At 43.7% G+C, this 16,498-nt stretch overlaps 1 protein-coding gene across 15 annotated transcripts in view; it reads left to right on the top strand.

Moving 5' to 3' along the window:
* KIAA1217 (KIAA1217 ortholog) overlaps positions 1-14,311 on the top strand; it is a 246,086-nt gene extending 231,775 nt beyond the window's left edge. For 10 of the 15 annotated variants that reach the window (XM_069859458.1, XM_069859456.1, XM_069859466.1 and 7 more), the window contains 6 exons: positions 1,298-1,452; positions 2,074-2,220; positions 6,008-6,127; positions 9,587-11,275; positions 11,749-11,871; positions 12,624-14,309. In XM_069859458.1, coding sequence (XP_069715559.1) covers positions 1,298-1,452; positions 2,074-2,220; positions 6,008-6,127; positions 9,587-11,275; positions 11,749-11,871; positions 12,624-13,121 — 2,732 coding nt within the window. In that variant the 3' untranslated portion in view covers positions 13,122-14,309. Of the gene's footprint in view, positions 1-1,297; positions 1,453-2,073; positions 2,221-6,007; positions 6,128-9,586; positions 11,276-11,748; positions 11,872-12,623 lie in introns of all 15 variants that reach the window. The other 5 variants (XM_069859460.1, XM_069859462.1, XM_069859471.1 and 2 more) reach the window with 4 other exon arrangements.
* Positions 14,312-16,498: the final 2,187 nt, after the last annotated feature.

The following is a 16,498-nucleotide window of genomic DNA, read 5'->3' as shown; positions in this document are numbered from 1 at the left end:
TGTTTATTAAAGGAAATAGAAATCCAGCTTTGAAGTTTTGCTTCTTGCCCATCGCTGTATTGGCTGTGAGCAAACTCCATCACTACTTCTCCTTAATGGCTCCATTTAAGGGATGTGAGGGGACTGGCCTTTGATAGCCTGTGTACCTGCAGCTCATTCACAATTTCTGTTGCCTGTGTTTCTACTTTTTTTTCATTTTTGAAAATGGAGATGGATGAATGTTTCACAAATGTGAAAGAGATGATAGGAATAATTCTGTCTTTGTGCCTTCCATGTCTTGCATCATCCAGCCTTGCTCTTGTTAAGTGTGAGAAAAACTTTGGTGTTCCTGCAGTCAGAGCTGCTACCAGTTTGAGGGTAATTGGGTGAGCCCATTAAAAGGAGGAGGGATTGCACAGGCCCTACATCATAGTCTGCTAAACACCATCTTAGAGAATTTCTCTGACTTTACAACAGCAGTATGTTTGATGTCATAAAAAGCTTAGTGGTATGTATTGACCAAATAAGTGGTCTAATGTAAAGCGCATCTGGAAATTTACTGTTCTTGCAGTCTTGCAAGTGAGTGCCAGATAAGCAGGGAGAGAGAGAATACCACAGACCATTTCTTAACAGCTTAAGCAGTTTCAAAGAACATTAGAGCTAAGAAAGAAACAAAGATGAGACTGGGTCAGACAAGGGCTCTATCCAGCCCCAAGGGCCAGCTGGCATGTTGGAGGAGCCTGACACAGCCGTGGGAGTGGGCAGTTATGCAATAACTTGCCCAGAGGGAATACTTAGCACTAAGCAGCTGGATAATCCCAAATGCAAGAGGTTTTATCTTTCTGGGTTATATTTACTCCAGCTGCTTATATAACACTGAGTAGCTGCGGAAAGGTCGTTCTGTCACTTTTGAAAACAAACATTGTAAATGGCTGTGTGAAGACCGTGGTTGTTGCTGTGTATGATGCTTAGCCTATGACCAGAAACACACAGGGCCAGGTCACAAGCAATGTAATGCTGATTGTTTCAGAATTGCTGAGAATGACGAGAAGCAAGTGGCCACATTCTCAAGTGTTCTGTGCCATCAATCTTGTACACCAAGGCTTGAAACACAGCCAGAGTGATGTGGGGGATGAGAGTTCTGCTGAAAATTTCTGGGTGAAGTGACATGGTTTCAATCCCAAATGTGTTTCTATTTGTAGATACTCATCAGCAGGACTTTCAAGATATGTTTTTCCTTTCCAGTTGAGGCAAGGATGCAAATACATTTTACCCTCATTCACTTGTGCTCACTTTGTGCTGCTCTATTTACTTGCAGAAGAAGTTCCTGACGGAGAACAGGATAATGACAAACTGACCAAGTCTCCACCTCCTCCACCTCCTCGGCGCAGTTACCTGCCAGGTTCAGGACTAACCACAACGAGATCAGGAGATGTCATCTATGCAGCCAGAAAAGAGTCTGCTGCTGCCAAGGTTTGATGATTCAGATTCTAGGCAATCAGACTGTTGATGTCTGGCTGGAATAGAGAAACATTCTCAGGCTTGGGCCGTGTCTATAAATCACAAAATAATTTAAGACAGAGCTACATTCTGGAGAGCTACTGAAACTGCTTACCAGGAAACACTGCTGTTAGGCGAAATGAACAAGTAAGGTTTGATCAGTTCTGCTTACAGGAATCTTGCTTGTCTTATCTCCTAGCAATGTAGAAGGAAAGTCACAGGCTGCTTTCATTTAGAGTGGTAAGAAGATTAAAAATAAGAAAAAAGCAAACCTTTCACAGATGAATAAAATCAGATCAAATTTGAGAGCAATTTTACAGAAATATTGCAAATTAGTTTTTTATACTTCCTTTCCCCATCTGTTCTGTTCCCTGAAGGAAGTGGAGGGAGTGCCATGTTAGGAAGTTTTTAAATCTGTGAACATGCTATCATATCAGCAATATTGTTTGCTTTTGAACTGATGAAGTAACAGTCTCCTTAAAAAAGAAAGAGAGACCTTGCAATAGCGCAGTTGCAGTGGTGCTAGATTTTTGGTGTTTGCTTTGCATCAGAAGGGTTCAACTGCACTGTCTGTGCTTTCTCATACCTTTGCAGGAATGCAGTGAAGATGCTGGGCAAATAGCACAATCCAAAGCCCCTAAAGAGGATCAGGCATTGTCTTGGAGCACAGGGCATGCCGTAGCATCAGCTGCAAAAGAGGAAGAGGAAGAGGAAGGAGATAAAATAATGGCAGAATTACAGGTATGTCCTTTGGGTTGCACATGAAGACATCTGTGCCCAGTATCCCTTCTAGGGCCTCAACACAATTGATAGGTCAGGACATGAAGGAAAGGAGGTCTGCCAGTCTTACCCGGTCCCACTTTATTGCACCGGAGGGGGCGCACTTTGTAGGCACCACCCAAATTTTGTTCAAGAGGTCTAGAGCTGAGAGAATGGTCAAGAATGTAGGGGTTACCACTGAAGGATCTTACACAGGTGCATTTCTTACTAGTACCAGACCAACAAGGTGCTGAGGGCCCATCATTCATGTTAACATTGGTGGGAACAGAGAATATGGGGTTTACTCCTGAAAGGTTGTGTTCACTTGTTCTGTACCTTGTCCAATGTTTTCCAGAGTGTTTGAACATTGAGACATTTGCTGTTACCTTTTATGTAACTGGTACATTACTCTACCAGTGGCATAGGAGCAGTGCTCTCTTGCTGGTCCTTTGGTTGATAGAACATAGGCTGGTTTTGTTCAGTGAAGGCAATGCTGCAGTGAAAGCCAACTACTCCAGCTACCATTAGCGACCTTCAGCTTCCCAGGGGCATCCTCTGTCCTCTTCCATGCCCATGAGAGGAAGGGCGATGTGGATCAGCTTAACTGGCTGTAACTTCTGTTACTGGGGCATTTCAAAGTACTTGTCATGCATGACATGACATGATCCTGCTGTCCACCTTCCAAAGGGTGGATTTGATGCTGCCCAGGGAGCGTTTGCAGCCCAGGAGAAGTGGATACTAAGCAGAAACTGTTACTTGTCATAGGTGCACCCTGCCTAGTTCTCATTCACCAGCATTTCCAGCAGCTGTTTTGCAGGTTTACCTGCAGTGGCTTACCCACAGTGGTTTGCCCTTATTCCCTGTTTTTGGGCTACTGGCTAGTGTGACAGGAGACCTGGGGACAGTGAAACTGTCACATTTTCTTATGTGTCCAAGAAGGCAACCCAGCTGCCTTGCAGCTGGTGACAATGAACTGAAGGTAAGGTCTGGAAAAAAGGGCTGAGGGGAGCTAAGGAGGATAAACAGACATGGTAACTCAACAGGGAATGTGTGTTTTAAGTGCTGGTTGGTTTTAAACAAATACCAAAATATCAGGTACATTTTAGAAGGCTGACAGAGTACGATGTTTTAGAAAGGGCAAATTGCTTCATCCAGGAGCCACAGGCTCGTTAGTGTAGTATCAGTCATAGACAAACTAATAGAAAATGAGGAACTGGATTTAATCGGTGAAGAAATAAAGGACAGATACAAACAGTTAAGCTAGTAAACACAAAATAAAGGAACATATTTGTCAAAGCAAACAACACTTTTTGATCAGATAACATGTTGGTCTGCTTAAACTCAATTGTATGTAAACATTCTTGTCAGTCATTTGATTAAACTTCATACAACATTTTGATAAAAAACTGTCATCACGGAGTTTACCCAAACAACAAAAAAAAGTCATAGGGTGATCGAGAGATTCTGGTCTGAAAGCAGAACACCTTTCATGCAGGTGTTCATAATTAAGTCCTACAGACACCAGCTACAGGCCCAGTGCCACGCTGTATTTTCATCAATGGCATGGAAATACATGTAAAAATCCTTACTGTTGAAATCAGTTTAATTAAAACTAAAGAAGTATGAGAGCAGTGAGACGATAACAATCACTTAATGGTCATAATACATTCACTGAAATATAAAGTCCACATGAAGAACAACAAATGTAGGCCAGACCACAAGTGCATGTCTTGGAAAAGAAAAGGAGTTGAAGTAGCAAGTTGACAGGAGCTCCCAGGTCAGTGCTGTTCCCACAAAGTTAGTGTCTGCTTTGGAGATAGATGTGAGAATCGAGAGTGTTCTCTCTGTACAGGATCTGTGAGATCAGCACTGGGCTGCTGCATCCATGACTAAGAGTCCATGCCTTCCCTGTTTGAAAAGGCTGTTAGGAATATGATGGTTTAGAAGGTACAACGTAGAGGTATATTCATGGGAAGTACCTTTTTAATCTGTCAGAAAAAGGCATGCTAATATCAGCTGCTATAGCACAAAATGTATTTGGACACTGTTATAGATATTTCACAGCAAAAGTGATAAATAAACAAATTACCAAGGGAAATAGTGGATTCTTCTTCACTTAAAGTCTAAGCACTCAGAGGATGCCTTTGTAGGGGATATGCCTAACTCAAAAACACATCACTGTTTTACAGATGGATAAGCTGGGGTAAGTCCATACCCTGTATTATGAGGAGAAAGACTACTTGTTCTAATAGTTCCCTGTTGTCTTAGTTACTTGGTCTATAAACACATACAAATAAGATGTAATGGAAAACCAGAAGAAACTCTATACCCTAAATTTTACACTGGATTTTTTCCTTATTGTTAATTTTCTCATTTTGCATAGACTTGCAATGCATATGAGGAGTACAATATTTAAAGAGCAGGCCTGATTCTAATCTGTAATCAGGGATATTAGTTTAGTGAGAATTGCCAGGAATTAATAAATAATTAATTTTCCTAATACATGGTATATGAATATAATCTTCTTGTGTGTCACAGTGTGTTTGACTCCTGTAAGCACTCCTCCTTCATTCCCTTGGCTGGCAGAGCTGTCCTGCCTGTACATCTCACCAGTGATAGACCATCCCATTAGAGGCCTGCAGAAATCCCAGTGATGCACACTCGGACTCAACACTGTGCAGTGGTAGCAGTGATGGTTCTGCTGCTCTGGATCGGGGAGCCAGCTGGATAGAGAAACCCAAAGGAGATGGAAAGAGGATAGCAAGACAAAGGGCGGAAAAGTCCAGGCCATGTCCTGGGGTACACAGGGTGGGAGGCCAGTGGTTCCCAAGAATGTATACTGGAATGTTTCCAGACCAGGAGGAACTTGAAGTGGACTGTAACCATCTGGAGCATTAGTGAAGGCTGCAGCAAAGACATGTGTCTCTAAATTTTAATAATACTTTGTGTGGGGAGAAGTGGAGTTATGCGGCTCTTATGTGATTTGCCATGAGACAGAAAACTCTGGGAGCTGAATGGACAGCAAGGGGTGGGGAAGAGGTATTAGATGCTGCCTTCTCTCATTTATTGAATGTGTAAGGCCTGCTGCTCCCACTTCTTCCTCACATTTCTGCAGGCAACATATAGATCGCTTCCAGATGAGAACATCTGGGGAAGAAAATTTATATTTCCAATCTGCTTGTGCTACCCAGGGAAACAGCAAACCCCTCCTAATATTCACTGGGAATTGAAGTGAGAAAGCATAAATGAAACACAGGGGAAGTGTTTAGGGACTGTAAATGGAGTAAAGTGAGCTGAGCTTTGGGATTTGTTTATTTTAAGGCATAAAACTGTGGGTTTAGTTAATGTCATGTATGGTTGAGGCCAAAGTAGTTCTGATGTGGATTTTGAGGAGATGTCAGACATTGGGAAGTAGGTGTTGTTGCAGGCTCAAAGCTTGTCATGGGCTTCCTACTTAAGTTTGGATAGTTTGCAGCACCTCTGTGTGCCTTCATCTCCCCATCTTTAAAAACAGGAATCAAGCTTGTCTTCCTGCAGGGAACATTTTGGTCAGCATGGTGAGTTAGAGAGCAGTTTTGGCAGATTGAAGGGTTTGCCCTATTTATCTTAGTCTGATAGTCTGAAATCTCTATTATCTCACGAGGCTGTAAATAATATTGTTGAGCTGTGAATGTTAAGAACAAATGCACTCTTTGTAGATGGTCATCTCCAGTCATTTCTGTATACACGCTCCTTGGTCTCCTGATAACCTGCAGTATTTATTTCCTAGGCTTTCCAGAAGTGCTCTTTAATGGATGTAAACTCAAACAGTCATGCTGAACAGTCCAGAAATGATACACATGTTAAAGACATAAGGCCTGGGACTTTAATGCATCACAAGGAAAAGAAGGTAACAAGTGGCATTTGTAAACATGCCACCCATCTTGGCATAACCTTCTTTTCTCCAAAACTAATCTTATATCTTGTATCTTGTTCTCTCTAACCCCCACCTGCCATCGCTCAGTGGTTTCCTTCCTTTTATCTCAGTGTGGTTCAGAAACACTCAAATGGAATGTTATATCAATCTACGTTTGTGTGTCTTATTAGCAAATATATAAGGGTCACATGAAGTTTTATGATTCTTTGAAATCAAAGTTAAAAGAAGACTTATCAGTTTCCATCAAGGAAATGCTCATACTCCTCAGAACATCCTTCCAGGGCTGTTCTGGCAGTGGTTGGTGAAGTATCTCTCCTAAGTTTTGTGCTTTATACTTGTCTCGAGGAGAAATAGTATTCCTCTCAGTCTCAAGAGCCCCTTTTGAGAATTTCTGCTTTATTTTGCTTCATTTGTTGATCCCAGATATTGTTATTAAATATTCAGAAATCCTGTTCAGTTTATTGGAAGGTAGAGTCAAGGTGGATGGGCCAAATTTGCCTTTATTCTAAAAGTTAGTGCCCAAGATTCACTCTTCTGTGATGGGACTTAGGAGAAGTGTCTGGGGCCATAGCCAAGTGTGATGAATTTCACAGCTGTGTCTGGACTGAGGTTGCCATTTGAGTTGATTGGTCTCAGTGAGCAACCAAGGTGCGGGATGAAGAAAAGGACAAACATTTTTTCCTTTGCAGATCTCTTTTTTAAGTTTAAGATTAATGAGTTGAATTATTGCTGTGTTTAGGAAATCATGCAGGCCTGACAGCTTGTCAACCAAATGCCAGTTTGCAATGAAGCCAGGTGTGGTGGGGAAGAAAACACAGCTCTTCAGCACAGTATTTCAACTTTGTCATGCAATTTGTGTGTGTGCTTGCAACTTGGAAACAGCAGCAATAGCTTCTCTGATGTAGCATCATGAGTAGCTCCTAATGATTTTACGGAAGACATTGCACTTCAACTTCATTTAACAGAAACTGAGGCAGGGAGAGAGAAAATGACTTTTCCAAATCCCCGAGGCAGAGAAAGAACCCAGCTGCCCTAACCACAGTCAACTGCATCTGTATAGGGCTCTGCGGCTGTAAAGCACAAGGTGACAGCTAGATGGTGGTGTCTGATATATTATTAACATCAAAATTCATAGTCCCCCAGAAGGTATTGCAGCCAGGTCAGAGCATTGCACACAAGGAGTTGGCTTGGAGCTGCTCAAACAGCAGTTCTGATCTAGAGCTGGCTGGGTGAGGGTACAAGTTCATGGGTATGAGTAAAAGGGAAAAATCCCTTTATTGTGGAGTGTCAGAGAAAAAAAAAAGTGTGAACAAATCTCTGTTCATTCTCATTACTACTGGTGTCAGAATGAGAAGGTCATGTTGTTACATGAAAACTTGGGTCACCACTCGAGACACTGCACATCCTGTAGCACAAATCTTTCTTTGAAAGGTGCTGCCAAGTAGTTGCCATGAACTGCTGTTTTTTTGAATAACCCAGAGTCCAGGAAATTAAGGTTAATGAGACCTGGTTTTATCATCTGACGTGATAGACTGTTTATTGGCTTTAGATATGGAACCTTATGATCATGAGAAACTTATAGAGGAAATGAATTCTGTTGTGGTTTTATTTTTTTAGTAGAAAGGCAGCAGTTGCTAGAATGACATATATTGCACAGCGACACCACAAGATGTTGTGCTGATGCTTGGAACAAGAAGTGGAACTTGCTAAAAAAGATACAGAGAAATTAGAATACAGTCACCGAGTCAGCATAACCATAGGCAACAAGTGCCATTAAATGTCCTGACAATGCTGGGAGCTTTGACATGTAAATGGGATAGGGAAGCACCTACTACTTAGCAAGTTTGGGCTTGAGGTGACCATGAACCCTGACATTTTTCTCCTGATACCAGCTGTCAGCACAAAGTGCAGATGCTGCCAGGCTGCTCACTGATACCTCGCTGGTTGTGGCTGGTTTATGTGATAGCTCGTCCTTATTTAGAAATAGGAGGGATGTCAAGGTATCCAGGAAACAGCTGAACAGTCTTGTTACTGCTAATAAGCCTTTGTAGAGTTGAACTGCAGCTCTGGTCTATCAGCAACTTTCTTGCTCCAGCATTTTGATTACGTGTAAAGTTTTTCTGTGTAAAATCCTCAGACAGTATATAAGAAAATATCACATGAGGTGTAGAAACTGCACCTTGTGAACCTTCCTCTGTGGGGGGAGTACATGCACGAGCCAACCTGTGGATTTCTGTGCTGTCACTCATTCATCTCAGCTGGGAGACTGACTCGTCCAACTGATCTTCTGCACATCTTGATGCTCATATAAGTATAATCTGTCCTTCTGGTGTGTTAGGAGTCAGCTTCTAGTCTCAAGCAATGTCAGCAGTAATGCTTTATGCTCACTGCCCTTAGGCATTTGAGGCCAGATTAATTTCTTTCTTGGTGAGCCATCAAATTTTGACCATAGATTTCCCTGTTGCTCATTCACAGACTTCGTGTCTCTTCAGGTCATTCTCTTACGCTGATGATTGGTGTTTATGCTTAGCTGTCACTAGCACTTAACAAACCAAGCTCCAGGGAAAAGCCTGCTATTACTAAACAACATCTCCAGGAGACTTCTTTTGAAAATAATGAAAAGTGTTCCCTTATATGCATTGCTGGGAATATACTACTTGTAAACTAGGGGATGACCTCTCTGTGTGCTGTTTAGAGTTGTTTCTATAAATGAATGTAGTTTCGTCCTGCGCTTCCACAGGCGCTGCAGAGTGCCAATGGTAATTTTGAAGGAGTACTTTTAAGCTGCAGCAAAGGTTAAGAAATGCACAGAGTATGATCATATTAATTGTGATGGAACAGTGCTGCTCAGATGTGGGCAACTTTAGAAGTAGCAAAATGTCATCATTTGAAAATCAGCTTTTACCATACAAAACTTCCTTTTGAGGCTAGCCAGACTCTTGCATTCGGTGCTCTGGTGAGCTGGCAAGCTGCAGCACCTGCTGTCAGACCTTTGCATGTCAGGCTTCCTTTGATGTGTCCCAGCAGAACTTAATAAAATACTGTGAAACTTTTCAGCTTCAGTCTTGCACAAGCAAGAGGTTTTCTTTAACTGTCAAGGTAGCTCTTTGTTGGAAATAGGGTAATTAGTGGGTGTTTGCACATTCTGGAGGCCTTGTTAAGACAGAAGCCCTAGGTACCAACCCATGTGGGCCATGTGCGTAGCACAGAGCAGTAACATCATGAGCTGTTCTGCCAGAATATGGAATTTTTGCTCCGAAGAAAGACAGGAATTAGATGACAACTTCAGATATGCCTCTGCAGCAGTAAGCAGAGTGGTGAGTTCACAAGGTCTGAACTGCCCCTGAGAATATGAGAATTTATTTTTGGGGAAAAAAAGTCCTGTAAAGGTAACAGCCCTGAATAACTAAGTAATCCGACTTTCCCCCTTAGGTGTATGGGGCTACAACAGGATCTCCCACAGATAGTGACCATCATAAAGAGAAGAGGGAAGGGAAAACTGAAGAAGAATTGAGTTCTGATTCATCCAGCACAGCTGACAGTAAAATTGGCTTTTCAATAAATGAGAGACCTACATTTAGCAAGGGTTTGTTTGTAGACAGTAGAGACTATTCTAAGAAAAACCTCCAAAATACAAGCACAAACCTGTCTGGTGTCAGTTTGCCAGAGGATGACAAACGAAGAGGGGCTCAAGATATTTTAGGATCCCATTTTCCAGCTGCTGACACTGAAAAACAAAAGCTAAACAGTGGACTCTCGCGAGATGCTCACCAGGGGCTGCCACAGGTTGAAGCCTTGCAGACCACGGGCAAGCATATCCCTATCAGCAGTGTTGCCCCTCTCATGAGGCACACACAGGAGGCTACAGGGCCTCAACCTTCATTGCAGGAGCAAGAAGCTTCTGCAGTCAACTACAATCAGGCTGTACTAAGAACCAGAGTGTCCAGAAGTAACAGTGTGAACAGCATTGAAGAGATAGACTCTCCAGGTAGCTCTCCAAGTGAAGACAACCCGCCAACAGAAAACATCGCCTTCATGATTACTAAAACAGCTGTCCAAGTCCTCTCAAGTGGGGAGGTTCACGACATTGTCAGCCGGAAAGGTGGAGATGTGCAAACAGTGAACATTGATGCGAGGAAGGACACGGCCTTGGAGAAGGGTATCCCAGAGAACACAGACAGCGAAGAGCCAGTGGTGTGTCTGGACAAAAAACCTGTCATCATCATTTTTGATGAACCAATGGATATTAGGTCAGCTTATAAGCGTCTTTCTACAATTTTTGAGGAATGTGATGAGGAGTTGGAGAAAATGATGACAGAGGAAAAGATAGAAGAGGAAGAGGAGGAGGAAGAAAATGAAGCACAGGAGATCTCCAGGAGCCAGAAGGAAGAGCCACCCATAGTTAATGACAGAAAAGCAATTGCAGAGTATTCAGCAGCACAGGGTCTCAATGAGGGTCTCACGTTTAACCCTCAGTCTTCCTCTAACCCTGTGGAAACCAGACCTCCTGCAGAGGAGGAAAGCACAAAGACAAATTTTAACAAATACCGTCAGATCTATGGGCTGAACACAGACACAAACTTGGACTCTGCTGACCAGTTTGGAAGCAGGCAGGATTCTAAGAAAAAATTTAAGTTTAAATTCCCTAAGAAGCAGCTGGCTGCTCTGACACAGGCAATACGGACAGGAACCAAGACTGGGAAGAAGACATTGCAAGTTGTGGTCTATGAAGAAGAGGAGGAAGATGGGACCCTGAAGCAGCACAAGGAAGCAAAGAGATTTGAGATCACCAGGTCTCAGCTGGAGGACAGTGACAAAAGTCCTTCTGGAAAGCAAGAGGGACCCCCCGGAGCTGCAGTGTCCCTGTCCAGAACTGATGAAATTCGGCAGAGTACATACCGAACGCTAGACAGCCTTGAGCAGACTATAAAGCAGCTGGAAAACACCATCAGTGAAATGAGCCCAAAATCTATCCCTGAAAGCACACACAGCTCTGAGGGAAGCACTGTCCCTTTCTCTGCCCAGATAGTACCAGAGACCCCACCCCGAGAGCTTGTAGTGCTGGATGAGAGCCTTGCTGGCGTAGAGCCCCCTCCGTCAATCCCAGGCACTTCACGTAAGGTACCTTAGTCTGGCAAATCAAACCTCCAGCTGCTTTCTAAAATCTGCAATAATCACCATTAAACAAGAGGGCCTTGTGATTTGTTCGCTTCCTTTCAGGTGGCTTGTTTGGGCTCCCCAGGAGGTGTCTAACAGCTAATGGACTGTGGGGTTTGGGTTTTTTTTTTTTAATCTTGGCTGCTGATTGGTGATGGGCAAATGCAGGGGAGCTGGGTCAAATAATCTGCTGTGTGAAATGACAAGCGTCACTGACATGAAATCCAGGCTGATCAGTAGCTGAGCAGTTTTCTCCATTTGATTCTGGAAATTAACACCTGTGGTGTGAAGCTCCTGAACTCTCCCTGCATGTAGTACTGTGGCTTTTTTTTTTTTTTTTTTTTTGGCGCATGGTGTGCAGTCTCCTCTTCAGGCACGCTGGTACTGATCATGCCTTCTCCTTGTCTCCCTCCCTGCCCCTCCACTCGTTTCCGCAGGGCTCCAGTGCTGCCTCCCAGTCAAGTCGGATGCCGGTCCCCATGGCTTCAAAAACTAGACAAGGAAGCATAGAGAAAGCAGGCAAACAGCACAAGCTGCAGGATCCACGCCAATACAGACAGGTAGTTTTACCCTAAACCGGGTGTTTGGATGGACATTTCATGTTGTTTATCTGTTTAAAAACTCCAGTAACTGACTGAGATTATACCAAATAATGGATGCCTGTCTTTCAAGTGAGGTCTAACTGGACATTCTGGATCCTGGGGGCATGACAGTATCTACTGATCTTTTTTCATCATGCTTGTGCATGCATGTCTGCAATAAAACACCTGCTGCTTTGGGTTTGGATTGGTTTGGTTTTTTGGGGGGATTATTTTTTTTGTGTTATGTTTTTTCTTTTCAAGAAAGACTGGTATTCAGCTGCAATTTTAAGATGTCAACTACCTGTTTACTTCCCCTTTGGTAAATGTGGTGGGTCCTTAGGAGAGTTGGGAATGCTTCTCTTCAGAAAGTCTTTACAGGAAGCCTTGGACACTAACCTGTTGGTGTAGTACATGGCAGTAGATGCACGTTAACTCTCCAGCCAGATGTCTGTTCACACATTAATAACCCAGAAGCATGGCCAATGTAGTGTCTGGTCTGTAACCTATAGAACATGTCTTCTCACGAAATCTTTGTTCTCTCTCTCACTGTCTCTCTGCATTCTTTGTTGGGCACTTTTGGGTTTTCTACCAGGTCCAGTCCATGGCTGCAAGTCTTAGCTCAGGCCTCAAACTGTTAATTCTATTCTCTGCAGGGCTATTTTCCCAGGTCCTGTTGGTTTATCATGTTACTGGCTTTCTGACGAACTGTCTCCTGCCGTCTTTATTTGCAGGCTAATGGAAGTGCTAAGAAAGCTGGTGGGGACTATAAGGCTACTTCCCCTACCCTACCTGCTTCTAAGATCCCAGCCTTTTCTCCCACTTCTGGGAAGAGCAGCTCAGCACCTGCTTCTAGCGGTGACAGCTCTAACCCTCTTCCACCACCTACTAAAACCTCCCTTCCTTCCTCTAACCTTCTCGGTCCTCAGGCAGGTCGCATAACTTACTCTACCTCCCTCATCCCCTCTGTCTCTAATGGCTCCTCCAAGTTCCAGAGCCCCGCTTACCCAGGAAAAGGTCACCATCTCTCGTTCTCACTACAGACCCAAAATGGCCGGTCACCCCCTCCTTCTTCTTCTTCTACCTGCCCCCCCTCCTCTACCTCTCCCACCTCCCTGAACCAAGGTATGAAGAGCATCAGGACAATCCACACACCTAGCTTCACCAGCTACAAGGCACAGAACGGAAATGCCGGCAAGTCCACACCCTCTACAGCCAAGGAGCCCTCCTAAAGGCTAAGCGCAGCACGCGTGCAACTTCACCAGGGCTTTTTGTTCATTTTCAAAGAATCCGCAGCCAATATTTTTAACCAGGGAATGTAACCATTTTGCTGTATTGCTGGAGGCTTAATACTAATCACGTGCTAAATACTGAATACTACACTAGATTAGAGTGAAGCTTTTTTGTAAAACTGTTGCTGTTGTAATGATAAATGGGCGTTTTCTTCCTAGGGGCAGCACCTCTTACAAAAAAGCATGAAGGTGTGTGTGTGTGAACTCGACTGCGTGTGCACAGCGGTGTGCTGAGCATGGGGAAATGTATGGTTAAAAAATTAGTAAGTTGTTTTGTATAAAGCTATTTTTCATTATGGGAACTAGAAGTGAACAGAGCTATACTAAAGTATGATTATACACAACTGTAAAACTTAAACTAAACTATTTTTCTTTTATTTTGGTGTTATTTAGCTTTGTTACAGATTTCTATTTTTGTCAACAAATGTCATGGTTCCTTTCAAGATCTTTTTGCCAAAACATTTTGATACTATTGTAATGTACATTTGAAAGTAGCATGCTGGACAGTAAACCTCTACACAAGGAACAGAACAAAACTGGTCTTAGTGTATAGGAGGCAACTCAACCTATTGCACTGCCATTCAGATTATATTTAAGAATTAGCCAAGCCAAGAAAAAAAATAAATTGTTTTACACATACAGGTAGTTGATGATTACTTTTTTTCTTAGCTAAATCCACCCCTTTTTACTTCTGTTTTATTTTACTGAGACCTGGTAAACCCATTAACGTATTGCATTGTGGATTTTAAACTGTACACTTCTGTACTGTTCTGTATACTGGCAAATGTTTGTACATATCTATAAATATATATATAAATAAATAAATACTGTATGTGGCTGGGCACATAGAGTAGTTTTACCACACCAAAGTTAATTTTTATGCATGCTTAAAAATATATATCGGGCAGGGTTGAAAAAGATGGATATCAGTCAAATAGGATAAAAAGCAAGAACCTTGCATAGCTCATGGTTTTGTAAATAAGTTTATTTGTATAACACCGTAATGTAATATACAGAACTATGATAAGCAAAGATCTTTACAAGAATAAAGGGCTGCATGCTTATATATTTGTATTTTGTCACTAATAACTTTTATAATGGTCTCAGCTAGCTGTTACGCTGTTTGCCTGAGAGCATGAAACCATCAGGAGAAAAACTGACTTTATTTTCCCCAAACTAAAGCCATACACAAGTATTAATTTTAAAATGGGGTCTTTCAAATTTACCTAGATGAAAAGCTAATAGTTATAACACCAGGTTAGAAAATCAGCAAGGATAAAAAAAGGTACCCAAACCTTTGCCTGATTGCCTGAGGGATCATCTCTTCCTCCTTTAAGTATTATTTGGTTTATTCCTTCCTGGGAAAACAGGAATTAAAAAGTGTCATCAGATGGTGCAGTAGGAGTACTTAAAGAATGGAAAGGTTAAGTCATACCTCATGAATGCAACACAGTGTCAGCAGCGCTCACACCAAGCACCATCCCTTCTGCCACCGCGGCAGCCAGCGCCCCAGGTGCCCACAGAAAGCAGGAGCTGCAGCACTGGGCTGAGCCAAGCCCAGGACAAACTAGGTGCCTCCGAAGCTGAAGCTAAGAATAAGGTACAGCTCAGAGCCAACAGAGTGAAGCCATCGCCCCTTCAGCTGGTACAGAAAAGCAGTGGCACTGAAGCCTGTTCTGGGCGCAGCTGACCAAGGTGAGAGGAACCTCTCAAAACCTTCAGTCACACTGCCCATCCTGGGCCTTGCACTTCCCAAGAGCGGTTCTGCTTTCTCAGATGTTGAGTGTGTTACTCCCTTGCTCTGAAGGGAACAAGCCCGATCCAACGCCATCTCTTGTTACCAGGTAGGGCTGCTGCACGTCCCCATGCAACAGATGAAAAATACAGAGAGCACCAGGAGACTGGGTACTGCTTTTCCTTTACCGTATGCAGCCAAAATATAAGTTCAAGCTAAACACCAGACATCCTCATTTTTATTCTTAGTGTGGAATCCCCAGGGCTCTGACACTATATGAAAAATAGTGCCATGCCAATCCCTGATCTTCTGTAAGTCCCACGGGAGCAGCCCCGCCACGAGCCGTCGCACAGCCAGGCAGGATCCCTGACAGCAGACCTCAGCCCTGGCCTTCATTCCCAAGCCCGTGGTGCCACATCAGGCAGCTGCAGCAGCTTCATCACAGCTGCAGCTGCGGCTTCTCTGTGTGAATTTCGACTGACAAGCAGTTGTATAAATAACCGAGTCCCTGCACAGCCCCTGGCCACGCTGCGGGCAGTAGGGCAGTGCTGCACGGGGCAGGCAGTTATTGCTTGTGGTGTTGAATGTGGAAATCACCACCAGGGAGTGAGTACAACACCCACTCGTGGCCTCAGCTACGCTGCAACATGCACGTCTGCCAGCAGCACCGTGCTTTGTGCATTTCTGTGTCTCACCATCAGCGCTGGGGAGCAGCACTCGCCACGAAACCAACCCTGGGCTCAGACAGCATTATCAGGACCATGAGGCGTTCAGGCTGTTTGTTCCCTCCCCATCCTGCTTGTACAGCAATGAGGTTGTCAGGGTTTCACAAACGCAGGCGAGGAAGGACTGAGCGCAGGCTGCAGGCTCAGCATCCAGAAAGCTTCTGAACACTGGGCAGAGGATTTAGAAAATATCAGTAGGTCTCTAAAAATATCCCTTGAGCACTCAAGGAAACAAAGGCCAGTGATTAAACAGACAAGTTTCCCACTGCAAACCAGTTATGAAGAGTTAATTTCAGTGGAGGTGACTATAGCCAGATGGGGATAAGAGCCAGTGGGCAGCTCGCTCTGCAATGTGGAGCTCGGCATTAGCAGAGCTGCCCTCAGCCCATGAGCAGCTGCATTCCCCACACCTCGTCTGCACTTGAAAATAAAAGCAGCCCATCCTTCTTGCTGTCAGCAGAGCACTCTGGCATGGGCAATTCCAGCTCTCGGGCAGTTTAAAGATGACAGAGGCTTTTCAGCAAAAAAACTCCCCAGCAGGTTGCTGCGCCTCCAGAGTACCAGACCTGCCAGCACTTGTGTTCACAGCACAAATTTCTTCCGTGAGCAGCCATCGAGTTCATAGAATCCCCAGGTTGGAAAAGACCTTTGAGATCATCAAGTCCAATTTACCGGTCTACTACTAAATCATATCCCTGAGCACTTCATCTATCCCTCTTTTAAATATGTTTAGGGATGGTGACTCAACCATCTCCCTGGGCAGCCTGTGCCAGTGCTTGACAAACCTTTCTGTGAAGAAATTTTTCCTGATATCTAATAGGAACCTCTTCTGGTGCAACTTAAGACCATTCCCTCTT

This window comes from Phaenicophaeus curvirostris, chromosome 6 (genome assembly GCF_032191515.1).
Source record: "Phaenicophaeus curvirostris isolate KB17595 chromosome 6, BPBGC_Pcur_1.0, whole genome shotgun sequence".
Classification (NCBI taxonomy): Eukaryota; Metazoa; Chordata; class Aves; order Cuculiformes; family Cuculidae; genus Phaenicophaeus; species Phaenicophaeus curvirostris.
This window is presented reverse-complemented; position numbering and strand designations above follow the sequence as displayed.